General features: G+C 49.1%; 1 protein-coding gene across 2 annotated transcripts; it reads right to left on the bottom strand.

The window, feature by feature from the left end:
• Positions 1-552: 552 nt before the first annotated feature.
• On the bottom strand, positions 553-27669 carry ImpL2 (Ecdysone-inducible gene L2). 2 transcript variants are annotated; one of them, XM_084591123.1, is made up of 8 exons: positions 27503-27669; positions 11140-11297; positions 10127-10163; positions 9873-10036; positions 5988-6228; positions 5096-5262; positions 4301-4423; positions 553-3939 (listed from the first exon to the last, which is right to left on the bottom strand). In XM_084591123.1, the coding sequence occupies exons 2-8, from the start codon at positions 11245-11247 to the stop codon at positions 3925-3927; spliced, it is 855 nt and encodes a 284-aa protein (XP_084447249.1). In that variant the 5' UTR covers positions 11248-11297; positions 27503-27669; the 3' UTR covers positions 553-3924. The 2 variants fall into 2 exon arrangements, with proteins under 2 accessions (XP_084447249.1, XP_084447248.1); XM_084591122.1 differs by lacking the exon at positions 27503-27669 and having other exon boundaries at positions 5096-5259; positions 11140-11281.

The following is a 27669-nucleotide window of genomic DNA, read 5'->3' as shown; positions in this document are numbered from 1 at the left end:
GTCATAGAAAGTTTGAATCCTCTAAAAACACTCGGTATATCTTAAAATGCGTGCAGTTCGTACCTCAGATCTGCTTCAGTCATAATAGATGGAGGCATAAATAGGACAATGTGACGTGCGTATTTAGTCATCGTCTCTGTAACATGCGCCATATGTTAGCTACGGTACCGAACATTTTTATATCTTGAGCTGGTAAATTGTTAGGAAAAAGTAAGCGAAATGTATTTCACGTGTCCGTGCATTGCTTTCTCTATTATTATTATTTTTTTTTTCTTTCAGAGCGCACAACATACGGAGTAACCAGGTGCACTAAAGGGAAGCAGCGAGCAGCTCGTGTCTGGGGACCTCTGCGTCTCAGGATAATTTGTATTCTACTAACGCCGCTTCTTATAAAACCGTATTTTAAATACCGGTAGGTTGTTCTTGATAAATTTGTAGACCCTGCTACTAATGGCGACTAGACCTGAATTGCGCAAGAGTCCTACGGTACTGCTTCCGGTCGCAAAACTCCAGCTGGAGTCTGAATTAGGGCCAGCGCAGAAATACATCGGATTTGCCTTTATTTTCAAATAAAAAGGGTTTGGGAATAATAGCCGACTCAGAACACTTTGTACACAGAAAGGTCAGAGATATGTGCGCCGCTGGTTCATATCCATGATCCAATACCCACAGTTCCCTTTCGCATTTTGGATAACGTCAGCGAACACGGTGCGTGCAGGATTTCATTTTAGATCGTTAATGCTAGTTTCCCGGTACAGTACTAATGTGTAATTGGATCAAGGTGGTCGCACGTTTGCGGGTTATAACCGAAATGAATACCACAGTGGAGCTAGCAAGATGCTGAACTTTATTCCTCAGAATCCGAAATCCTTTCCCGTTCTCTGTGCTGTGGCTGCGGACTCGGATTTTTAAACAAATTGACTCATTTCTTCGTGCCACTGATGTCCACGCGGCCAATCGACATGCTTTTTCATTGATTATTTCCGTACTAAGCAAACGAAGAACAGGGAGACCATGGTCCTGTCAATTTCGCAACTACCCTACGTACTCCAAACATGTCTGACCAACAACTAGCTTCAGATGGTTTTGCTTTTCTTAAACTTAATCACACGTGTAGCGCAGGGGAAGGTTTTGTACATTTTTCAAAGGTATGTCTCGCGCGAGCTTCAGAATGACGTACAATCACTTTGCTTCATGCTCTTTTATTTCTTGAACCTCAGATGTTCTGTATGGCTGTTATACTTTTGTCCTTGCCGCTTGTTGACTGGTCATCGCTGTATTTCAATTTCACTCTTATCGAGCCCTTGCCATGGCCCCCCGAAAAACATGGTAACAGCACGCCCCATGACGACTACTCCCTGTTGAACTTCATCGTAGTTTTCAGAAAGTTTGACGCGTGTGCCGCAAGACACCCTCGAGACTTTGCACAGTAAAACGTCTGCAGAGACATAGCGCAGACTCATTCGCAGCAGCTACGACAGGTGCTAGCGTGAGGCCACGCTGCACGCCAACACAGCGAGCAGCGCCTCGTGCAAGCAACACCTTCACAAGGAAAAAGAAACATCCACGTGTACACGTACGAGATACAAACTTTTAATTAACGGAACTGGACGCAACAACACTGATGCTGTGTCGCTATACACCTATACGTATGTACACCAGTTTCTTCGAATCAAGCCAAAACTAGACTCTTTCCGAAATTTTCACAGTCAACCACGAGGCTAGCGAATACATAGCCGATAGAACGCAACTTGATGAAAGACATTGGTCACACAAGAGCGACGGTGCGCTGCATGTATCGTGACGAGGTAACGATTACCCTGTTGTCGCGAAATAAAATCAAGACGAACGTGCTCTCGAATAGCGAACCTGTGAGCGTTCGTTCAACCCGTCGTAATATAATTCCATGCATGATCTTACATCACGGCGTCTTCAGACACGACAAAACACACGCCAGACCAAGGGCGCAGCCGCTTTGGGACTGGGGGAAGGAGACGCGCGGGAGAGAAGGTACCCCACTGTGTGCGGCCGAGGCAAATATAACACGACACAACAAATGAAGGAGCTCGTAATACTGTAACGCAAATGGTGTGATGACTTAGCATGTAACGGACGAAACACCCTCAACGTTCCGTTCCCTCGAAGGCACAGCACCGCAAACTTCAGGCTACGTATCGTTCAGATACAGCCAGCACTCACACCTCACAACTTCTGAACGGCAATGTAAGCAGCTCATGCGCAAAACACGTGTTGAAGAAGGAATTCGCGTCCAAGATGTAGCAGCAATTTCCAGGACCACAGCAGCTTTTTGCCGCTGGTGCTGTACTGTGGTTCGCGCTGCTTACAAGAAAATTTGCAGATATCCCAAGTCCATACATCATTTCGCATAAATTATATGAATTAAAGAAAAGACAACAGCATCATGAAGTTGCTCCCATGGTGATGCCTACAGCTCTCAGAAAGAGCCTCCTTTCGCCGATGAATGGCGCTGTTTAGCCTGACCATGGGGCATATATTATCCACAGTAAGGCTATCAAGCCCCTCAAACACTCAAGGGTGGTCCAAAACGCTTCGCAGTTTTACAAAACTAACTCAATGGAAACGAGAGGAGACTCTAGGATCGTTGGAATAGAATGACAGAGTATATTAGTTAAGGACAGAAAGAAACTGGCGCGGTCGGTTCAAAGACTACTGTTCAGAAATTACTAGCAAAGTGACCGCAATCACGAACCTGTCAAAAAAAGAGTGCTACAAATTATGTGTCTGAACACAACCTCGTGGCCCCTGTCACCACCTTGTTTAAAAAGGCGCTACTGTCATCCATCCATCTCATCTATACATGTGTCTGTACAGAGCTTCGCAGCACCTGCCACTACCCATATCCAAAAACAACGCTCCTACCATCCATCCATCCATCCATCCATCTCTCTCATCTCTAAATCCATCAGTTGTGTTGTTGTGCCTTCGAGTAATCGGAATCGCACACTTCGTAAACTTATATATAAGTGGCAGTTCACTCTAGGAACATGAAGATAACACTCGCTGCTGCTCTCGAAACGGGCCCGAAACGGCTGCGCGAAAACAGGAGATGGCGGCAGTGCCAAGGAAAAAAAACGAAAAAAAAAAGCACATAAACCCAGGCCGACATGCTATGCCGTCAGCGACGCGCCTGACTTCACTCGCAAACAAGCGCCGTAGCTGCTGCACCGTGCCGACCATGTCACCGTCCTGAGCGAGTTCGTGCCGCAGACACCTGCCCTGTTTCCAAAGCAACCATTTCAGGTCAATAAAAAATCTAGCAAACAAACAAAAATAGACGATTATGATTACTTTCACGATGTGCGTAAAAAAAGAAACAGCAATCACTGAAAAATCAACGCGCCTTAAATAAAACGAAAATAATGAAATAGCTTCGGCCGCTTAGTGCTTCCAAGACCCACGGACGCTCCTTGGCTACGCTACAGCATGAAAGACCGATCAAGAGCGCAGAGATTTTCTTCTTCAACGTGGGAAGGTGGAGTCGACAATTTCACTTTGCTCGTTTGGACGAGGTGGTACCGAGAGGTCACTCGGATCACAACCTTGGGTAGAGTCAACGTGACAGTTCCCGTACGGAAGCTGACGGCACAATGTAGCGATGCCCATCGGTGCACGATTTCGGAAAGGGTCTACACAGCGAAACATGGCGCGAAGCGAGGCGGGCCAGCTGATGAAACGAGGTGTTGGGTGGGTTGAGAGGTGGACAATAAATAGAGGAGGTGTGGGTGGGGGCCTGGGAAGAGCAGCAAGCCATGGCGGGGTGGTGGGTGGGCCCAGACACCACTGGAATGTTCGGCGAGAGTATGTACAACAATCCAGCCAGGTTGGAGGACGAGCTCGCATCACAATGCGGGAAGCAGCGGCCACTCCGCGGTGACCAGGGCCCTACACCTTGTCCGGCTGCGGAGACAAGATAGAAGAGGCATTATTACTACACTGTTCATCAGCTGAGAAGCACAAATATCGCATCTCACTTACGGTGAAGTGAGAAGTTTCACTTCAGCTTTACGAGCAAAACACGCACAGTGTGCAGCCTGTATACGTCGAAATGTGTACACTCTACAGGAATAACAACTTCATGGTGTCAATTTATTACATTGCTTATATATGACAAACCTGATCTGAAACTTGACTGTCTGCTTTGCAATAACTCCTGGAAGCACGTTACATGTCTCCCTTCTGGGTCTGCTGGTGCATCTATATACTATCCGCTTCATGAAGGCGCAGCTTCCCACCCTCCCGTAATAGGTGGTGCACTTACAAGTGTAGGATAGAGGAAAGTCGATGTCCGGTCGACTCCGTGCGAGTTCTCAGCAGTGCACGTGTAGCCTCCCATGTCATTCCAGGCAATATTCCGGATCTCGAGATCACCGTTCTCCAAGACCTGCGAACACAGTGACAAACGCTCACTTAGGCTGCTGCTGCAGAGAAGGAAATAATTTGTGAAAGCGTTCCTTTTACGCTCTACTACAAAATGCCCCTTTTCTTGAGGCCATCAGACCAAACCAAATGTCTAATTCCGTTGCGAGAATAAACCAGGATGTATTTTAGACGCTGCCCTGTTTCAACTTTTATTTACGCTTCGGAGAGACCTTCCGAAACAGCTGTTAGAAGACGTCACCTGCAAACAATCGCAGGGCACTTGTGGATATGCGCCGGCCTATGACAAGCGGAACGCAGGAAAACTGCCGCGACGGGTGAATTATATATGCTTGTTTGCTAATTAGTGCCAGTAACCCATAAATGACATAGCTTGCAAGCTGCCGACATCGCAAAGACCTTGTCAGCTTTCGAGTCCTCGAGCGAAAAGGCGCTGCAACGTGAGCTCCATTCCAAAGAAAACAAACAGGGTGCATTCTCTCAAGGACAGAAATGGACCAATTAGCAGTTGTAGTCAAAATGGTAACAGTAAGTGTGATTAGAAGGCGTTCACTCCAGTGAATCTTTACACTGCAGTAGATATCAGTTTAATTGCCCACGCACAGTGTCGCGAATCAATGCAAATCCAGCCTCTCTGTCACTTTGCAGAGCGAAATGTTCCAAAACAAGGGCGCACCTTGTACTTGTCGCTGTTCTGCAGTTCATTGTCGTCGGGGCCGAACCAGGAGACGGAGGGCTTTGGCGAACCGACGGGACGGCAGAAGAGCTGCACGGTGCTGCCCATCAGCTCGAGCCTGGTGTGCGTCCACATGGCGATGCGGGCCGGCAATCCGGGTGGAACTGCTGGCACAGGGACAGAGTTGAGAAAGTAATCACCCCAGGGACGTCATCATACACAGCTCGAGGCGAGGTGCCCCATCTATTCAGTTTAGTTGTACCTGCTCCAACCGACAACCAGGTTCTCTGCTTACAAACCATGCCCACTTCACGAAAGCATAAAGACGCTGCAAAGGCGTTTCTCGGCTGCCGAAAATAGCGAGTTCTATGGAGGATGAGGTTATCAAAGACGAAATGTACACGGTCGTCCACTTCACGGTCGTCCACTTCTACCTCCGCTGCGTCGTCTGCTTAAGCGGCGGCTCCGCGGAGCCGCCGCTTAAGCAGCGGAGGCCCCACCTACAGCTGTCACTGCGCTTGCGCGCTCGTTCCCCAGGCACCCGCGAGAGGCGCTCCGCGGAGCGCTGGCCACGCAGAGCGGTGTTCAAGGTAGAATTGGACGACCGTGTACACCTGCGTATCGATAAAAGCGCTGAGGCGTGAGAGGCTGTGTTTTAGCTTCGCGGGTGTTGCTTTCGACCACGATGCCTTTCACGTCTTTAATGAGTCAGCGTATGGGAGGGAGCCCTAAAAAATAGCCAGCAATTCAGTTAAAATTTAGCCCTGCGTATCGTTTAGGACAGCGCGTTTCAAGTTGCGCTACAACGAGAGGTTACTGCGCTCTCATTGAATAAATGATTCCAATAAACTTCCACCCATGTATATAGCCACGCATTTTGGCATTCACTCACCAAAGGATTTCTTGACGAGGCACATGGGGCTGGAGCGGGCGGATCCGATCTTGGTAACCTTAACCTTGGTGCTCTTGCTGATGCGGTGGTAGGGGTTCTGGGCGACGCACGTGTACTCAGCCTCGTCGTACTGGGCGGACGCGCAATCGATGAACAACCGCGACCGGGTGAAGCTCAGGCCTAGCATGGGAGCGCCCTCTGGGTTCACGTCCTCCTCGGTGCGTTCGGCCTCACTTGGGTCCTGCACGAACGACATTCACGGTCTCATCACTCAGTCACGCCACTCGTTGAGACGCAATACGGAGCGCCAAGAATTCGCGAAAAGGGTAGTTTTCGCGGATACCGCTAGCGTCGTACTCGTCAGAGTAGCCACTGTTCCCTCGAGCGAGAGCGTTCTGTGCGGCACATCAATTCATGACGGCCCAATAGATAATAAAACTTGCCAGCCGATGCGCAACGCCAGACGTAAGTCGCTTTTACATGAGATAAACATCGCGCATTTCGCGCATGGATCGCCCACAAAATGCTGCAATCAGTTAAGGAGCTATGCGAAAGAGGCACGGCGTTGAAAAAATAAAATCGATTACCTAGGTAGAGAGGTCTTGACAGGAAAGCATACGTTCCCCTGTCAATACCAATGCTGAGGACTGGTTATAAGCGGCAGAGAATTTATTTGCTTACTTTTCGCAATACTGCTGTCGTCGGCGCAAGAGTGTCATTACCGACTTGTATAAAACGTGAACGAGAACAGAGAAGTCGCTGAAGTGCGATGGCTATGCAAATGAGAATAAGAAAATACTCTTCCCGCTGCAATCAACGTGCTCAAAAGAAACCCCCGAAAACAAAATTTGGGTCTCAATGGAGCAACATGGGGCGAGGTAGAAAATATACATCATTTAAACTTTAGTTTATACAGCTCTACGTATGCATCTCTCTCTCCGATATTGGACATTTCATTTTGCACATATCAAGTTTCTGGGCCATAAAACTCTAAAAGCTCATTACAACCCTTCATGCGGCAGCAATGACAAAAGAGCACGGCCCGTAACTTGATTCTGCAGCCGTGCGACGGGCTTATCCGCCGTTCGCCGGCGCAGAAAAGTTTTCACGACTGTGCTTCCGTTAGTTCTCTTAAGTCTGTACCAAAGCAGACTCATTTCTCTCCTTTCCAAAGTCTCGCGCTGCGAAACAGCGTAAAATGAAGATAAACTCAAACAATGCCTGCACATGCGAAAGTAGGAAAGCAAATTTCAGCACTTGAGCACCGTTACTGGCTTGGGCAATGTGTAAAAGAAGAGAAAAAACGATGACTTCGCTTCGCTTGCCTCTAAAAGCTACAAACGCAGTGGCGAAAGATATCGTTTCATTCCCCCCCCCCCCCCCCCCCGCCCTAAGAAAAAAATAGAAAACTCTACAGGTCAGTGGTGCCTCAAGTATTGGCCTTTTCGAAATGAATTTGAAATCGTAATCGAAAAAACGCCCCTATTACAGCTGTTTCTTTTTTTCTTTATTTTTCGTTAAAGTACGCTTGATGTGACATCGGGCTGTATCAGGGACGCAATCGACGCTGTCAGAGGCAGAGCCAAATCAAGGCCGCCGAGCAGCCTTGGCTTTCAAGCGCACCTCTTCTCGCGAACAACCGCAACAGACTGTGGACAATCAATTACGTTCCATGGAGCAAAAACACAGCTGCCTCTGTCACCTAGTCGGGCGTGGAAACACAAGTTTGGACGCATGCATGCGGGTCAAGCGACGACCTCATCCACGCGGCATCGGAACAAAGGCGTCAGGTTGAGCAACAACCCAAGAGCACCGATGAAGTGAATAGGACATCTCAGCGATAAATTGGCGCTTCAGCTTGCGGTGGTATTCGGACACTAAAATAAAAGAACTACCCGGCATGACATTTTCAAACAGAGCGCCCAACTCACTTCTGCGAAGAGAACGGTATTTGAAAGCAAGGTAGTTTAATTTCGCACGAAAGAAATCCAAGATCCCGGAAGCGAAGAGTGAGTCTAATTTTCTTTGCGCTTAGTGTTCGCAACAATGTTGAAGCGGGCTCAGATTAAGTTCAGTGTTACTTCATGCATACCGATCTGAGCTTAAGCCTCAATATACCGAGAGAACACTACTGTTAGGGATAAAACTCAAACGTTTTTGGGAAGTTTGGATGGCACGCGCCTAAGCGCGTAAAATATCAGGCCCGCATTTAAGCCTATTGAAAAAGGAAATGTCGCCAGGAAACTGGTAATATAGAAAGAGCAAGAAAATAGAAATCAATAGCAAGACGGCGCAGGAATAGGAAAAGCGAGGTATGCTTCCATTCCTTCTGGCATTGGGCCTTGCTAAGCTGCTGTATTTGTTCTCGACACTCAGAGCGGAAACGAAATGTCGGGCTTTCTCATTTTAGGCCAGAAACCAAATTGTACTTATTTTTATTTTTTACTGAGAGACATCTAGGTCGCCGCTTCGCTGGCTGTGAACGGCAGTTGATCTTGTTTTGTCTTTCCCCGCGAAGTGAAGCAAAATCGGCACTGCTTGAGTAACGCGAAAAGCGACAGTAATTAAACCACCAAGGATAACGGACGACGAAACCGCTAAATGGAAACGAAAAAAGTAAATTCACAGAGGCAGCGAGTACCGTGGCGTTGAATACCGCTAATTCTATCGCTGCTGAAGAACAAAGACACACATGGTAGCTGAAATGCGGCGAATTGGAGTTTCTTACCGCGTGGGCTCGCGCCCCCTCCACGAGGTGTCACTGAGTCCTTCCCTGAGGCAGGTGTCAAATGACATCCCTCCGCCTTGCTCCCGTAGCCCACCGCAGCAGATATATTGGCGCCTTTTTCTAAGGAAAGACTCAGCGTGAACGATCGGGAGGCCATTCTTCCGGGTGACAGCAGCAGCTTAACTTCGCAATCAGCAAAAGGAGATGGGGGCTTTCCCCGCGAGCGGCTATGCAGTGCGATAAATTTGAATCGGTGTGGACGTGCTCCAGACGCCCCGGGGAGTGCAGCTTCCAAGGCTGCCGAAGACGGCGTGCATCGCGTGCCCTCAGCCACGTATACGCGTCAGATTAACCTAGAAAACGAACAGTGCGTCCGAGTGAGAGGGAGAGGCACATGCGGTCCCAGTCGCGATAGCGCTGCCAGTGGTCGTTGCTATCGCTCCGCCAATGTCCTCCCGAGCCCTGCCGCCGGGGTTGAATGAACACACACGACCGCGCCGCGCAGTTCAGCGGCAGCGAGCCAATCTCGCAGCCACCCCGAGGTCGCGCTGTGTGAAGACGTGCAGAAATCGAGCAAGCAATGGCGGATAGTCCCCTGCAGCCCTGGGACACGGATGGCTATACCGCCGGCAGTTGCTCAAGGCGCGTCCTCCAGGGTTCTTTTTTTATTCCTTCGTCCAATAATTGCACTTCGTGCACGTTCGCCAAGCACACCTAAGACGTATCAAAATAGCTGCCATCTATGTACGCCTTGAAGAAAATAACGTCAAAAATAGGCGTTTAAAAGCACGCCAATACACCCACTAAAATGCCCAAAGGAATGCCAGTGTTTCATATCCAGCTGATGCAATTTTCACATTTACTGATCCAATTGTGGCTGATATAATTTGAGAAAGGCAGTTGTATGATTCCTTCACGATGGAAATAATCATCGCAAATCAACCCTGAGAGCTCACAAGGAGCGTGTCAGCTGATCTCAGTCCACAACGCGCCGCAACCATAACTACATGTAGCTGTATTTAAAGTTCGCTATTGAAAAGCTCGAGTACCCGAATTATTTCGTTGTATAATAAGGATCTTTCTTACGTTACGCTTCAAGGGTGTTCTTCGTTTCATGCGTTACTTCGCTAAGCGAGATTCAATTCAAAGGCGCTCACCTGTCCGATGCGGAGTCCGTTCTTGAGCCAGTGGATAGTGGGCGGGGGGTTGCCACCGGCTTCGCACTCGATCACCAGTGACTCTGACTCAGCGACGGTCATCACGTCAGGAGGGGCGTTGCGAAGCTTCAGGTGCGACTTGCGCAAAAGGTTGCTGCCAGTGCCTGCGACCGCATAATAGCTTAGTTGGAAACTATAGTCCCTTTGACGCCCGCACGCCGCCAATCGACACCGGGAACGCTTTTGACACTTACCTACTCGAGAGCCACGCTGTGCCTTCGACACGAACAACTGCGAAGAGAAGAAACAGTTTCATTATTTTCCGATAGTTACGAACGAATCGACGCACGATGCTGTCACTTTCACGCACGCTACCCCATTTCGCATGCGGTTAGCGTTTCGAAAAGCGCAAGAACAGCGACATGCACGCATTCGTTTTTCCTCATTCTCTGAAAGTAGTGTGATCATTCATCCTTCATTTTTTTTTTCTTTGGGGGGGGGGGGGGGGGGGCGGGGATAAGCCCTCTCCTTAGACGCCAAGGCCGCATTTCTTGCGATGCGGTGAACCTGTCTGGAGCGGCGTCATGAGCCACTGTAGACATGTCGCAACGGCGGCGCGCATGCGACCTTTAATAAGCGCGAGCCGCGTACCCCGAAACGTTAGGCTTCACTTCGCAGCTCCGGTGACAGAGAACGGCGCAAGTGCAAGGGGCTTTTATCATTCGAAGAAAAGGGAACAAGAACACCGGGAGCTTCAACAGCTGTGTCCTCCAGAACGCGATAAGAACGCAGGAGCACCCAGTCTTCACAGAAGTAGGGGGCGGCAACCTTCCTTTTCTCTTCTCTGGTCTTTATCTCCCCCTACATTCCTGCGCTTCTTGAAATACACCGCTTGCGAACCATTGAAGACGAGGTAGCGGACTGAAACTTTCATTCATATCTTTCAGAGGAGTTTCCATGGTGTCTCAACGTAAGGTTCCGATAACCAATCCCGAGTTGCAAGTGCATAAAGGAAGGACTGCCGATAAGAAAAGCCCTACGCTCTGTGATTGCACGTGGAATCATTAGATAACACCATAGCCCTTTCCTTAGTGTAGCCCTGCGTTCGTTTTCCAGGTCTACGGTACGAGCTTGAAAATGTCCATCGCACCCATTCAAGCCGGTTGCGACGGCGACCATGAACACTGCACCATCAGCGTGTGTTCCATACTAGGAGACCTGTGGAGAACCCGCCAGATGGGTACCCTCAGTGGAGAGGACAACTCACCCCGACGGCGTTTCGCTGCCGGGCCCCTTGGCCGACCAGCGACCTGCCCAGGACGGCAGGCAGCAGCAGCACCAGGACGCTGATGAGGCTCGCAGTTCGCGGGCGCATTCCGTTCGCCGGGATCCGCACTGGACGCTCAAGACTTTGAGGCACGCTTCCTGCATTGAGAAACGGCCCACTCACACGACTGCTCACATGACCTGAAAAGTTCAGGGAGATGTGGGAGCGAAAACTAGGAGGAATAGCCCACTAACGCTCCGTGCCGAATCTCGACGCCAAGGATCATGGACCAATGAACGTATATTTCCGCCTAGTGCGATTGCGCAACAGCGCTCGGGCTATGTGACAAGTCTGTCTGTGGGTTGGTTGTTCTCAGGTGGTATAGCGAACAGAAGCAAGCGGCTTCGGCGCTTGCTCCTTCAAACCTAGATGCGTCCGTACGTGGCTTTGCACAGACAGACGCCATCGCTACAGTCAGGTGTCCGCAAGGCCAAACCGCCAAGAATGCTCAGGAGGGCCCAAGTTTAGGCCTTTGCCAGTGTCCTTCTCTCTATAAACCTGAATAAAACCTAATATGCCATTTCCAGCTCGAAGTGTTGGAATCTATCTCGCACTTGTACGTTTTACACGATCCGCAGAGTTCCAGCTGAAAACAGGGAGCACACAGGAGATTTCATGAAGGGCACTCCACCATTCTTCGCTGTACTGATAGTATGCGGCGTTTAGTGGCATCATGTTTAGGGGCAGTCTTAACACTTCGCATTCCGGAAAAACAACAGACGCTAATTGCTTTTTACGCGATTGTGTATGCACCTTTTAGTTCCGGAGAGGGAGATGTCCAAACGCCTCCTCTCTGTACTGCAGAAAACCCGGTTCCGCTGCGTCTTCCACTGTGCTAGCGCCATGAGCAAAATGCACTCCATGCAGCGAGCAATAAGGCGGCGCCCAGTGAACAATAAGAAGCCGCCGTAGGCAACGGTCGAGAAAAATCCTGACTGATAGACATGGTTATGACGTCACATGTGCATGACCTCGGGCGGGGATTTCAAACAATCCACATTCAAATAAAACTAACGAAGTGGGGTATGGTCCAAATGAAGCTAAAATTGACGATGGGGGCGGACGCAACGCACAGGCCATTATGCCTTGAAGCGTCGTTGGTCGTTGTGGTGCGTATAGCTCACTGATGTGTATTTGGGATGTGCAGTGATGTTACAGTAATATTAATTTTAAAAATTAATACCGTTTATGAAGCAAATTTATAAACGTTAGGGGAATGAAAAGGCGGTGTTAAAAAGCACTATCGTGTTTACTCTTAAGGCGAAGATTAAGCATGCTAATCTTTATTTCATCACTCTGAAACCACTCGGATTATCGTTATGACAACTGAAGGTACCAAGAAGGATGTGCGTTAGAAAAGACGGATCCCCCTGTGTGGGATATGTGCTATCAGTTAAGATGATAAACAAAACAACAACAAAACGAAGCAGAGAAGGAAAGTGCTAGATGTGTAATGGCATTGACTTCTTGATACGCGGCTGGTAAATTTCCTTGACGATATAAGGGTATGCAGCACACCGGCACAAAGACAAATGAAGAGTGGACGGAATAGAACGCTTTGTCTCGTCCCTTTGTCTTTGTGCTGTCTATTCCTTGTAAGGTATCACCAACTAGACCACCAGTGTGTGTTGTTGCACTTGACGAGTCATCTCGATCTGAGCTTTTGTGAGCTCCGTAATTTGCAAGACACAGCAAATAAACAAAGATCTTGTCCGCTTGTTTGTTTGTTTTATGGTTACCAAGCCTACAACCGGGGCGACGTTGGACGATTTGCGTCCTCTTTGCATGCTGCTGTCCCCTCTGCAAAAAAACAATGAATAAGGCAGGAAACGACTCCCTCCTGTGTCCGCATGTCTGCGCGAGCACGTGCCGCGGAAGCGGTTCCCTATGGTACCAGAGAGGGGAAAGTTACTGGGGCACAGTTACAGACTGGCTCACCCATGCAGCAGACATGTTCTTGCGGAGTATCCTCTACCAGCGTTACGCGATCTTCGCAGCACCACTACGAGATGCGTAGGGCGCCGAGCCAGCACCCGGACAACAGCGGACAGCTTCCGTTCTCATCGACGAAGGGGAGAGACGTTGGGGTGCACGAGTCTCTGCCGGTACTCGAGTTTCGCATATTTGCGTCACGGTGGCGCCCGGATGCTGTGCGCGTGACAGACCCATCGAAGACGACTGAACATGCTACCCCTCAGGTGCGTCTGGCTGCAATGTGAGATAGACGCCTAGACTATGCACCAATTAGAAGGCGTGCCAGCATGCGACGAGCCCGAAGGCCATGTGGCAACGAGCCTGCGACCGCGAAGAAAAGAAAAAAGGAAAAACGGGACAGGGTGCCTCTTTCGCTCGGCTCAGATTGACTGAACTGGTTAGGCTCCGTGAGAACGACCTGCGCATTGTAGCAACCTCTCTTCTTTAATGTGGTCAGAGTCATCATAATATTCTTCAGCGCACACACCATGCCGTTCAACCTCCCCCCCCCCCCCCCCAAGTCCAGTCTAGCTCTCTCTCTCTCTCTTTTTTTTTTTTTTTCGTTTAATGTTTCCGAGTACTGTACAGATTTGTGGTGACTGATTAGCATGCGCTTACACTGTCGAAGCTTTTGGCCGTTGCGTGTTCAGGGGTCCGTCAGGAGTCAAGAGAGAGAGAGAGAGAGTAATTTAATGAGAGGAAAGGTAGAAACGTCGGCCGGCGGTAAAGAGACCCTGGCCTGCTACTACACACTGGGGAAGGGGGAAGAGGAAGTAAAAGGAGAGTCAAGGTGTGAATGAAAGGGTGATGATGTCGTAGTACAGTGAGGTTTCTCTTGTGGTCCAAGTTATTGAGGAGCCCATGCACAAACTCAACGACACTCCTGAAACGCATCGTGCCGATCAGGAGGCAATTTCACGATGTAGGCACAGATGGTGCTGTCATATTCAGAAGAAAATAACCACAGATAATCAGTCTCAAACCACCAGTAATCGCGACCGCCAAGAGCCTCATACGAGGTAAACCCATGTGAATTACTCCCTTTGCACGCGCTTTGGATCACGAACATAGCGAAACCGCAGTGGCACCACTTGAGCACGGGGCTGAAGTCGGGCACTAATTAACCATGCAACGCCCCGCGCGCGGTTTACCCGAATGGATGTGCCTCCACTTTCCAGGAGACCGTACCGACTTTCGCGAAAGAGGTTGCCTCCGAAGTTTGCCGTGCATTCTCCACTGCAATTGGTTGACTGGAAGCGCCTTTTTTTTTTCGAATCCTCCATACGGTCAATACCAGCACGGTATCCTTGAAACAGGGTCTGCATTCAGAAAGAATGTTTGCAGGCAACGCAAGACACCTCTGTTGTTATGCGTCTCAGCGGCAGATGATTCCAAACCTGCGAACTGTACGTTTCTGACCCGACGCTCGCAACGAACCTTTTGAAGCGCTGGTTTGGCGTGAACGCACCGTCATATTTCCGATGAGTTTGTTGTTATCGCCATCAACTCCACTAGATATTTTACGACCACTGCAGGTTAATGGCCCCTCCCATTCCAGTCCAGAGCCAACAGTGACCGTCTTGTCTGCACAAAATGTCCTAAGCGCACCTCTCCGTTCCTTCTATTGGAAGCAACTCTGCGTCTCCGACATACCAGCGGCGGTTGCCTGCACTGTGTCCCACCTCGCCATCTTACTTCATATCTGACCAATTATTGCCGTTAGAATCGTGATGAATGAATCGAGAAGGCAGTGGTTTGGGGGAGGGGGGGGGGGGTAAAATCCTCACAATATTGGTCCACGTTGAATGTATCTAGGAACGCCGTTTGTCCATCTTCAAAGCGAGAAGACTCACCATGCGTTAAAGCGAGGTGAAGAGGCGTTTTGATCCGGCGTACATATGCAGCTCTCCGCCACATGCAGAAGCCCGCAATATTGGAGCGCTGCGCCCGCGCATTTCTTCGCGCTCTCAGTGCGACAACCAAGTGTTCCAAGGAAGAAACATAAAGGCGAGAACTACTTCCCGATTCCACGTCGATAAATTTCGCGCTTAATTTGCGCAACCCGCACCCGGCCGTGCGTGCATCAGCAAAGTAGGTGTCAGATTTCGCAATCGGCAGGCAATCTCTGGAAAGGTCAGACGTCCACCTCCAACCCCTTCCCCATTATTTTCTTTCGAAGGCACGTTTGCTTTCGCTCTTTTATACATTTCTATAATTTCTTTCATCCTTTTTTTTTTTCTTAATTTTTTACTACATCCAACTTCTGCGTTTGTTCCTTCACCTTTTCTTTACCCCTACACGGACTCCGTGCTTAGCAAATGCTTGCTTTCGCAAAGTGACTCGCCCGGCTTTCGGCTCAGTTTGCACAAGCTGCCTGAAAACGCAGATCATGATCAAGCGTGCCCGAAGTATGCGCGTCACGTAGAGCAGGGAAGCGCATGCCTGCCACTAGCATATTGGTGCAGAACGAGAGGAAGCGCCTTGTGCGCAGAGCAGACGTAACCGCCTTGGGTGCGGCGGTGACGTCTGTTCTTGCCACACAGGCCCGTGTAAGTTGGGATTCACCGGAATACCAGCGCACAGAAAAGAGTACCGCCACTGGAGATAAGCGCCAAGGAAAGCAGAGAGTAAGATTGTGCACTCTCCTCTAAATGCAGTTAACAACAGCGAAACTGATTCAGGAGTTCTACAAGTTCCGCCACTACAGACCACCAGAGCGACATAAAAAAAAAAGAAAAAGAAAAAAAAACACAGAAGAGTAAGCAAGGACTGAATGCAATGATGAGTCAGCAGTCCGCGCACAGGCGGGCTACCATCCCACCAGGAAGGCGCCTAAAACGCTTTCGTTGCGGTGAAGTCTGAACCTTTTCACTCGACGAGTCGCGGATGTGTTCTGTAGGAAAAATGAGCGGTCTACTTGGCTAAATTTTAATCACTACGACATAAACACAACGAACGTTTCGCTTTCCCTGAGAAGGAGTCAGACACCTAGCCGAACACGGTGCCGGAGATGATACATATCAACGCTCGAAGAAGAGGAAAAATGAAATAAATTACAAATCAAAGCTGTTACTGCTCACCTCGAGGAGTGCAACACGATTTCGGCGCTTCGGAACTCCTCGCTGGACTGTTTGCCGAACAGGATCGTAAGAGGCGACTGAGGGAAGACACCGTTCTCTTGGAGCGGCAGCGAATCGACTGGACGACAGGCACGATAACGCGGACCTTTCCGCGGGCTTCTCGGATAAAATGCCCGAGATTGGTACGCGATACGTGGTCACGTGAGTAACGCGGCCAAAACTCGCGCCCCAGGGCCTAGCCCGCACGCCCTGCTGCTTCTCCTCATTCTACTTCTCTCCATTTTTTATTTTTTTTTTCCTGGAGCTATTCTCCCCGTCCCTTCCTTTCTCTCTCTCTCTCTACCCCTTGCGAACTGCAACGGTCACGCGCCGCAACACGGGACAACCAGGCCGCGTGCCGTTCGCGCGGAATAGCGGCTGTTCAGCACGTCTAGTCCTGAAGTCATCAGTTAACGGTGGAATGCGGAGGCCGTGGTCCCCCCCTTTGCGCTTGGCCAAGTCTATTCAAATGCTCCCCAAGAGTCTGGAAGCTCCGGTTAAACGCGTCAGAGCTCTCTTGGGGACATAACGCCGAATTCGTAACGCCACTGAATTCGAATTCGAACGAAAATAGTCACTCAAGAAGAAGTTCCAGGAATAACAGCTATGCTGTAGCTGGATCTGGATAGCATTATAACATCATTCAGCGCGGAGATTTCCACCCTCACTTCGTCAGTGCTTTTTATTCCCTTTTTTTTTTTTGCGCCAGCAAGATGTCTCGTAATGCTACAGGAATTCTGCTTTATGAACATGTTAATGCCCAACGAGCTATTGCTTTTCCCTTGGCATAAAAAAAAAAAAAAAACGACGTCGAAGCCTTAGAATAGAAGTTCGTACAAGATGAAAGCCCCTCAGCACTGACAAAAGCTTGCGTATTTTATGCTATTGCTTACTTTGCAGCTGTGAACTCTGCGGACAAAATTGAGGTGCGAAATGTGTTGGCTCCACGCGCTCAATGATGGTGAGAGGAGCACGTGCAACATGCGGAGCAGCCAGAGTGCCAGGCCGTACCTTGAAAACATTTCGCCGATTTCTGTTTTTCTTTTTTTGCCACTGGGACAAAGGAGGACTCCAGTTAACCTTCCAGCACCGTCACACCCCAGTATACTGCAGTGCCTGCGTTCCCAGATATCATCGGCACGTGCGATCGGACCGACCGCTAGGCCAGGGTTCCATGCCCCATGCGTCAGCGCAGCAGTGGCTACGAGCTCTGACTGTGCCAGGAGGAGAATAAATTGTCTCATAAGCTGTGACTGCTCAAAGTCTCTCATTCTTCGAGATCTGTGTTCGATTATTAATTACAGGCTGCGCAGACTCCAGGCCACGTCGTAAGTCGCCGAGCATTAGCTCAAATCTCGCCTTTCGCGAGCTGTCGGCCGCCAGATCGTACGGCGTGACACCTCACTGATGAAACTAAAGGGCGCCTTATGCGTGGAACGCACTTCAGTATGCACAAGCGCCGAAGTGTCTCGTAAATTTGCCCAGGCAAGCCGACACGCACGTAAGCTCATATCCAAAGCACAACTCTAGTGAGCAAAACGCGGCGCGAACTCGCGTTTCAATTCCGGGAAATACGTTTCTATTCTAATTGTACTTTCGTCATTGGAAGAAGTGACGCCTGCACCCTCTATCAGCGGGCTCTGTCAGTCGACTCAGCGAACGATAAGAATGAAACATGATCGCGATAAAAATGTGATAGAAAATGATAAATCAATTACAGCCAGAGCGCAAGTGCGAGCGCCCGCGAAGGAGAACGGCGCACAATTGGCTCGGAGGGTCGAGATGAAGCGTGACGCAGTAGCACTTATCTGACGCTGCCCAGCGATAATGCACGTGGTGCCTTCGATGTTGCCGCGGCGGACGATAAGAAGCGACATCCAGGGTTGTCGAACGAAGAGAAAAAATGCTGAGGTGTGGGGGAGGAGTGACGATGGGAAAAAGAGGCCCTTCAGAAGCCCTTGCGCTGCTGAATTGAAACATGCTATCTGCACGCACTGTTTGTAAACGTGGTAGCGTAAGCAATCGAAAGCGGCGCCTGGTCGGCGGAAGGCGCGTCGGCAGATCTGCTGACCCCTCTATAGTGCGCCGAAAGGGAACGTGTGTGTACGCCGCGGAGATTATCTGCCGCCCGCGATAAGCCCGGCCACGACCACTGCACCGATCAATCGGGTCGCTGCAGGCTAGGCTTTATTTGCGTACTCCTCAAGCGAAAAGCTCCCCCAATGTGACTATAAATGGTACGCACAGTGTGAAATCCCCTTATGACGCTGTTTAAAATGAATCCAGCGAAAGCGAGCACTACTTTATCCGCTGGCTCGGTCTGTCAATTGAGAGCCAAAGCATTTTTTTCCGCAATGCTACAAGTTATTTCAATGTATACACTGCGGTTTTCAGATATTACAGTTTGTTAACGCTGCCTGTCGACCCGCCCTTCAAGCCCACTGCGGCGTTGGTCGGCCAATGATGTAATGCTGGTAAAACTTTGAAATAAAGTTTTTTATTATTATTATTATTATTATTATTATTATTATTATTATTATTATTATTATTATTATTATTATTATTATTATTATTATTATTATTATTATTATTTATGCAACAAGCAGGTGTCCCCTACAATGGCAAAGCTGTGATAGAATAATAAAACTATTGTGTTTTAATTATTAGCTCGTCATTGGCTAAAACTCAGTGAGACTTAAAGCGAGAAAAAGAGATAAACAAAAATGGGATTAAATAGAAAAACGAAGTCCACAGTACGTCGGGCCCGGTAAAAAGGAGAGAGAGAACAATAGGAAGATCGGCTATGGCCACAAGGCCAAAGTCTCTCTATCAAAGGGGCCATGAAAGCGGGCGAGCTATAGCATGTGACGCTTCCCCTGCTGCGTATGCGAATGGTTCCCCGTGAGAAGAAATTAGGCGCGTACGTAGCACACTGCGCAGCAGACATCCGATCTCGCGAGCGCAGCCCGATCGGACCGGCGTGCTTGTCCCAAGCGCCCGCCACTCGAGAAAAATATAAGGGAAAACACCCAACTCCGACATTCAACTGCGCACAATGCGTGCGCGACAGTTTCTGCGACGTTGGACGGCTTCCAGGATGCGCGACTGCTTTTCGCCACCGATGGAAGAGCCGCTGTTACTCTTCCCCGGCTTCATCCCCCATTATTCTTCATCAGGAGACTAAATTTTGTCACAGGTTTCGAAAGCCTTCTCAGAAATAAAATGCCTTATTTTTCACGACTTGTGTACAGGGGCAGATTTATGGGCCGCTCTTGAAGAAAAAAAAAAGAAATGAAAATAGGGGGAGGGGGGGGGGGGTCGTGTTGTCCCACTGCAGCATGTATTTGTTGAACATTTTAGGTTGCAAATTGGACTTCAACATTACTTTTTTTTTTTCTTTTTTAGAAGTCCCCGTTTTCCCCTCCAGGTTGCGTACACGCTGCCAAAGAATGCCCTCCGGTCGTTTAGGTGAGCCATTTTCGCCGCTAAAGCCGTTTCTGTCCTGAAGGCTACCCCTAACAAAGCAGAGGTTTGCATCACTTAAAATGCTGCCCGCCAAACTACGCTAACGACGATGGCAGACAGCACAAGCCAGTGCTGCACGTCCGGATTGCTGCGTGACAACCAGAAGACATCCATAAGCAGACCTCGTGAACACTGTGCGTACGCCGTAGTTAGTTTTATTACTTTTTTTATTCCTTTCCAGCAAAAATAACGCGACTATTCCATAATGTTGGCCAGTTCACGCAATTGGCATGCATAACTCGGAATAATTTTCTTTCCCGCACGCCATGCCCTTTTGTGATGGTCGTTAGTAAATCAAGGCACCTGCTTGTGTTGGATTACGCATTCTATGTCTGAAGAACAAAAAAGTGCTCGGGCACAACCAGACGCGCTTCCCTGCTACCTCTCAAGAAATCTGCAGCGCAAAAAAAAATTGTTGGTTGGACAAGACAAACAGCAAATTTTCGAGCGCCTTCCCGCGCTGTAGAGTTCTATTGTTACACGTTTCTTAACGACAACCCGAGCACGTCCAGTTATCCTGTGCATTAATCTGCAACCGGACACCGAGGTCAACGCGCGGCGTGATATCCGGCGCTCCAGCGATGAGGATCCCGATCGGCGAAGGTGCGCCGGGAAGAGCCGGCCTTGGCACGCTTCCGGAGCCCCTCAAGGCCCCGAGCGCGACACCTGAGCACGCGGCGCCTTCTTTTTCTCCGAGTGCGCAGTCAATCAGTGCTGATCGATTGCAAGCTGCTTTGTGCAGAAAGGCGTCCGGCGGCAGCTGCTGCTGCACAGGCGCGCTGTGGGGAAGCCCTGCTTGCCAGCGACAGGGCTCAGGGTCACGTCAGTATGGCTCGAACTGTCACCGTGCCGCTGTCATCCTAGATATCTCCGCTTGCACCCTGCTTTGTCGAAAACGCTTTCGCGTGTAGCTGTGTCATTGCCGGGTCCTTGTGCAGCTTGCGAAACCGTGAAAAGAAATTCCCGTTCTAATGAGTCAACGAAACAGTGAAGACACATGGGAAAACGCTCAAAACTGCGCTGTGGCCCCGGACAAAGAAGGAACGGCGCACCGTTTCCAAGCGCACATGTGACAGGCGCGCAGAGATTACGTTACCGGTTCGTCCACACCTCCACAGGTCAGCATATTGGAGCGGGAGTTTCCGACTACGAAAAATACTCAAGCTGACAACGCTCCCGCTGAATGGCACCATAAATATCTTTGAAGATCGCTAGTGCAGAAACCTCTTTAAAAAAAAAAAAAAAAAAAAAGAAGACAACAAAAAACGCTCATCCAGAACGATGGGAAGCGTGCTTGCAAAGGAGTTCTCGCGAAGTGCTCAGCGCAGATAATCACCAACCAACGGGTCCTCGTAATAGCTGCTTTTCCGTATTCGTTCAATTTATGCGGGCAGCATTTCATGCACAGCAATAGACAAATGTTAGGCAATAGAAAGATATGATAAGCAATCCGCGGAAATCCATCCCCATGGTATGGGGAAAGAATGTTAAGTAAGTAAATAAATATGCCGCAGACACAGTGGAGCGGAGTCTACCATCCAACTCCAGGGCCAACGAATGACAAAATCCGCCCACAAATGATCAGTATTTATGCGATAGACAGGAAATACATCTACACATTCATGAAGTCGCGTCAAGCCTGTTTATTATGCAGTTATGCAAAACAAACTGCGCAAAATTGGTTCTCGGAAAGGCACTCACGACAGTTACTACTAGCACTACGTGATCAGATAGACATCACGGCGACCAGAAGACTGCGCGGCACAAGGTATAAATGAGCACCACAACGGGGCCAGCGCCACCAGAGCCTGTCGAGACGAATCCACTCAAAAACGTGGGCCGCTCTGCAGTCAAGCGTTCAAGGCCGCCGCCATCGTGGCATCCTGCGTCAAGAGCTCCAGATGGTCGACTGCCGGGCTCTATTAGTCACCGAGGCGCACCTCAAGGCCTTGAACACCTCGCACGTGCGGAGGAGACCGCAAGGCGAGGCCAACCTTCGGCAGCCGTCTCCGGAGGCTGCAAATCACGATCGCCCCCGCTTCCGCATGGCAACGAGGGTCCCAGCAATGCCACCGCAGTGCTGCTGTAGTGCTTACGGCGGACCTCAGTTGCATGTGTGGCGCAAGTTGTGGCGTATCTCACCCTCCAACCTTGGCAGTGTTTCTTTTTTCAATCAGTGGCTTTTTAATTAAAAGCACTTCACATGCCAAAATGCAGTAGTCTAAAGAAGCTCACAGTAAACTGATTTAATATGCTGTTCTAGCTCCGGCGTTGAATTTCGTCAAGTTTAAGCAGAAGATCGTTGGAGATGGACGTAGGACCACTGCTGCTACTTTATCTTATTCATTTTTCACTGCATTATTTCCTTGCAGTGTTCAGCGTAGTTCAATATAAATGAAATACTGATTTCGCGACCTTTCCACGGTGCACTTGAAAGTACACATAGTGAGGCCTTCAACCAGTAGCGAAACCACGGCAGCATTGATATGGCACTGCTGCTAGCGAGAGATGGAGCCGCCTGCAAGATCCTACAAATGCCTCTTTTATTTTTTGCCCACCTAGGGCGAATATTTCACGCCTGCTCTGAATAAATGTTTGTCTCTCTCTCTCTCCTCGTTAGCAGATAACGACACAAGCCCAGGCGTGCTCGAAACTTGCGAACATTCCTTTCAGCTGATGCCGCTCACAGATAACAGACCAACATGAAGAGCTCGGATGCTTGCTCACTGTTATCTCGTGTAGACACTCAAAAGTTACACGGCTCTGATTCATCCAGGAATGTACGAAGCAATTGCCGACGTAAAATGCAATGGGAACGCTCCAGTTATGTTCCATGCCACCAATTGTAACCGCGGAGTTTTTGCCTGTTGCTTCTCCTACTGCGCACTGCATTGACAGTGTCACTATATATAAGGCTCCTAAGTGTCCACGGCAGTGCGCACAACAGTGAAACTACATTGTGTAAGTGGTAGTGTAACCTCACGCATACAGCAGGCAGGTGAAACATGAAAAAAAAAAAAAAAAAGTTAACACGCGAACAGGAAGAGATGGCATTCGGCTGAGCATAGATATAAAGCGCACCAAGGTATCAACGTCGAGACTTCAGCCACCGTTAGGTTCAACGAAACTTGAGCATGCGAATGAAGCCTGTCACGCGGCAATAATTTGTCTCGCTCCTGCGTTTCCTGCGGCGCCGCTGCTGATCGCCACGGTGTCGCTTTCCTTTAATAATTGTCCACTGCGCGCCCGGAAAGAAACTATTAGTTCAGTGATTACGTGCCGTTGTGGCGGAGGAAAACGCCGCCTCTTTCCGCCATTCCCCCGCCCCGAGTCACCGCCTTTCTCAGCGCGAAAGTGCTGTTGACTCCCGGGACATCGAGAATGGTGCACATCGGCAGCAGACAAGACCTGGCTGTGCGTGCGCGACGCGTCGCACGCGCTTATCGCGCTAATTCCTAGGCGACGTCACAAGGGCGGGCAGCCGCGGCTGTTGCCACACGGCGCGCATACAGCTCTCGCGCGTACGCTGCCCGCAAAGGACGACTCATTCAGGCCAGGCGGTAGATAGGATTGCGGATGCCCTGGGGGAATTCGATGCAGCGAAGGCGGGAACTGAGAATTAGAAAAGAAGGGAAAGGAAAGCCTGCATCTCTGCACTCAGCGTTCGGTCCAATCAAGGTCGAGGGTCTACTGCTCGGCGGAGGCGAGATATGGAGCACGAATATAGATTATGCTAAAGGGGTAGCGGCGCCTCTCGGCCACACTATGTGTAGTCGGCAAAGCGTGATAAGCCTCGGTAATGGCGAAAGACTTTTTAGAAAGGGAGTATGCAAGTGGGGGGGGGGGGGGGGGGGGGGGGGTGACGCAACTTCCGGGACAGAAAGCGATGCGCAAGAGAACAAGAGAAAGAAAGCTCTCACACAAGGCGATGCTCTTGTAATATTTGGGCTTTTAAATCCGCTAGTTCCCAATGTCCCTGATGAAAAACGTGGTTAGAATTGACAAGTACTTTCTCTTTGCATTCAGGTCTCTGGTGATGAACGCTATAGCTACTGTGCCAGACGCCTAACGGTAACTTTACACGAAACATGTGCTGGAGGGAACTCCTGCTGCGTAAACGCACAAGTCAGCACACTCGGCGAGAGGTTGAAAATAAGGAAGCTTACTCTGCTTTGTTCTACCCAATTCGCCCAGCTGCATCAGGTTCTGCGCGCGTATGGAGCTGCTTATGAAACCAAGTGCGACCACGGAAGTTTAAAAAGAAAAAAAACACATATTGGGTCTTTCCTGGAAGACGCATTTTTCGCACGACGTTGGCAGGGAATTCCTCTCAAGCTTTCCTTGCGAAAGAAAAAAAAAAAAAAAAAGATGCGCCCCGCTAACTTCAGCAAAGCTCCTACTTTACGGTGCGTGACGAAAAATTGCATCATCTATGCCAGCCACATTTCAGGGCCGCTGCTTTCTCTGCAGCTCAGCGCCGCACCTTTTTAAAGAGAGTGGGGCGGTACAGAGTTCGGGAGGGGGAGAAGGGGGAGTGGGGTGGAAGAGCGGGCGGACGGGGCGGGAGACATTTCCGCGTGGCAAGGGAAGGTTCCAGAAGCTGGAAGGCACCTGCAGCCGTCCCGCGTTGCCGAGCGCTGGCATGCGGGGAAGGGTAAGGCTGGCAGGAGGGGCTTTGTGCGGAGAGTTGCAGGCAGCCCGGATCTTCCGCGCGAAAGGGGAACAGCTAGAGAACGGCTCTTGCGTCATCCTATGCGTGTTCCGCGAATGGAAACTGCAAACGCTTGACCACAGCCACAGGTACTACTAAGCGGAATGTTTTACAATTTCGGAAGTCTCCAGAAGAAGAAAAAAAAAAAAAAAGCTGTGGCTCGGAAGATTTGGCAGGCAGAATGAATCACGGAAACTTCAACACAATACTTCAAGGAAATATTAACTTTTGCTTAAATAAGGAAAAATAGATCCCTCGTGCTTCATATGTCGTCTAATGTGGTAGTTGGTTTGCCTAATAGGGATACAAATTAAAATTCGTGGGTTTGCCTAATCCTCACAGAGTCTCTAGATGCCACGCTGTAACTCCTTTCTTCAGGTTCACAGGAGAACATCCTTTTTTTTTTTTTTTAAGACTTCGACAGTGGTCTGACATCACGAGCTTTCGAAAGACCGCCCTTTCACGCACCTTTTCTCGCCTGAAGCCACCCGCGCATTTGAACGGCACGAAGAAGGCACGCGTCGCAGAGTACGCTAGGAAGAGCAGGGGAAAAAATTTCGTATTAAATTTGGGAAACCCACTCCCAAGCCTCGTACGCACCTCCGTCTTTCCATCCTACACGAGCCCTTAATAAAAATAAAAAGGTGAGCATGTGCAATCCAAGAAGGTCGACTACGGAAGGCCTGCAAGCAAATCCGCTTTCGTATTTTCTGATTTCTGTGTTTTTTGTTGTTGTTTTTTTACTACGAAATGTTTGGAAAATTTGCTGACAGCTAGAAAGAAAGGTTCTGAGCTAGTCTCAATAACCAAAAAACATCGCGCATGTACTCGCTTTATCCAAGAAACCTGGCTATTGCTCAAAAATGTGATGTCCTCTTTGAAGTTACTCAACGCGACTTTGTGTATTGGCCGTCTCAATTTTTAAATGCCCGCAATTAAGCCTACTATGTTTACTGAAAATTTTTAAAAGGGTTAACAGAAAAAACAGGGGCAGCTAGAAGATGACCCCGTAACTGCATAAATAATACTGCGGTCCTTCAGAAATTATTTGCTAAGTCGTCACTCTGGGCCAAACAAACCACTACTGAAACTCGGTATATTGTTGAATCGTGCGACACCAACTCAAACGGCAAGATTGCTTTCTTACATAACCTTTGTGCACCATGGCGAAGCTTGATCATGCTGGCGTAAGTTGTGTGGGCAGCGCGTTCATTTTCTCGTGTATTCTAATATCAACAAAAAACGCTAAAAATATCTCGAACACAATTGCTTTTTTTTTTCTTTTTTCAGAAACACTTGCACAGACCAAGTTAGCGTAGCTAAGCCAGATACGATAGAATAAGTTAAATATTGGCATCTCAACGATCGGGAATTCCTCAAGAACAGTTTGCAGCAATAATGCATGGTGTGCTGTGTTTAACAACCTGAAGCGACGCAGGCTATTAAGGACGCCATCACTTAGTGTTCGCTATTAAGTTAGACCACCTGAGGATCTGACATCGCACAGCACGCCGGCGCCTCTTGTATTTCGCCTTCACCGAAACGAGGCCGAGTTCGATCTCGTGTACTTTGGCCCGAGCGCCTAACCGCTGAGTCACTGCAGCGGGTGTTAGAGCCATGCCTTAGCCTGAAACATCCAAAACAGCTTGCTCTAAAAAGATGGCGCTATCAATGCAGCAAGACTCTTTAGTGAGTTCTCTCGCATTCTCGCTGCAAAGTGAATGATCCGACACAATGGTCCGGAACAAAGTGTGCTAGCTCACGTTCCTTTGAAATTACCCCACCTAAATGGCATAATCTTTTCAAGACTTTGTACTCAGGGCAGTTCGCAGATCACAACGCTTCCATACTTATCTTCAACTAAACAAAACATATAAAGTGACAACAATAAAATGCTCGTTCGGTGTGCAGCCAGGAGAAGACTTGGAGACCATTAGAGAAATTCTGAAGCATCCTCATCACTAATTTACCTATCAATATGTGCTTATTATCCCTAATTATGTTATCAATACCATCCGCACATACTGGCTTTAGTTTCTTGCCACACAATACAGCCCATTAAGTATTTAGATTTAATAAGATGTTCCTTCCGGCTTCTTCGTCCACTGAAATCCATGCACAAGCTTTTGTCACATGAATTTCGTGTGTCAGGGATTCCAAAAATTCACTAAATCCGGCAGTATTTTCCTATTATATTAACACTGTATAAAGAACGAATAGTAGATCATTATGAATTAAGCACGATAAGAAAAAAAATCATCACTAAATATGCAAAGTATGGCAAATGTTCCTTACAAAAATTGAACGCCTTCCAACACCAACGTAACACAGCAAGATAAAAAGTAAGCGTTGTCTCGTTCCATATGCCTTATTTACTTAATAATAAGATATTCCTTCCGGTTTCTCCATCCACTGAAAACCATGGACCCAAGCTTTTGTCACGGTACTGTTGACATGAATTCCGTGTGTAAGGGATTCCAAATAATCACTAAATCCGGCATTATTTGCCTATTATATTAACACTGCATAAAGAACGAATAGTTGATCATTATGAATCCTTCCTATATTCAAATAAAGCATTACAAATAGAGAATATAATGAGCTCGGTGGTGAAGCAACTGGGGAGTACAGTTAAGTCCCACTTTACATCGCACGTGAGCGATGACTCTTGAAACCGGATTTCGCGCTCTCTCCCCGCTTGATTTGCGAATGCGGGAAAAGCGCGCGTGCGGGTGAATTGACATTCGGAAAGTTGCGTACCGATCAAATGCTTATTTAAGGTAGGCTGCACAGCTTCGTCACTTGGAGTCGCGATAGACGGCTGCTAATAATGGAGAAAGGGGGAAGATTGCCCTGGGCGACAACGGGGCTGCTATCTCTGCGGCGCTCGAGGGAGCGAGCGTAACTCAGGAAGGGTGCCTGAGCCACACTCAGGAGCCCACGCGTGCCGCTATCTCCTCGCGGTGCTACTCACCCAGAAAACCGGGCGAAATCAGGTCCCGCAGAGTGCACGAGGAGATTCCAAGACGTCAGATGTCCAGCGAATGCGGGGCGCGAGCTTTCCTCCTTTGGTGGGGGCACGATCTCAGTGGGACTCGCAGAGGAACGATGACTACTAGCGCAAGCGGGTGGCAATGAATG

Source organism: Amblyomma maculatum, chromosome 1 (genome assembly GCF_055883805.1).
Source record: "Amblyomma maculatum isolate TAMU_Amacu chromosome 1, ASM5588380v1, whole genome shotgun sequence".
NCBI classification, from domain to species: domain Eukaryota; kingdom Metazoa; phylum Arthropoda; class Arachnida; order Ixodida; family Ixodidae; genus Amblyomma; species Amblyomma maculatum.
This window is presented reverse-complemented; position numbering and strand designations above follow the sequence as displayed.

What these genes read in the sequence shown, in the direction of transcription:
- ImpL2 (XM_084591123.1), bottom strand. Translation starts at nt 11,247, where the DNA reads ATGCGCCCGCGAACTGCGAGCCTCATCAGCGTCCTGGTGCTGCTGCTG. An exon ending in GGCAGCGAAACGCCGTCGGG is followed by an intron (nt 10,164 to 11,139) that starts GTGAGTTGTCCT and finishes TTCTCTTCGCAG; the next exon opens with TTGTTCGTGTCGAAGGCACA. An exon ending in AGAACAGCGACAAGTACAAG is followed by an intron (nt 4,424 to 5,095) that starts GTGCGCCCTTGT and finishes CTGTGTTCGCAG; the next exon opens with GTCTTGGAGAACGGTGATCT.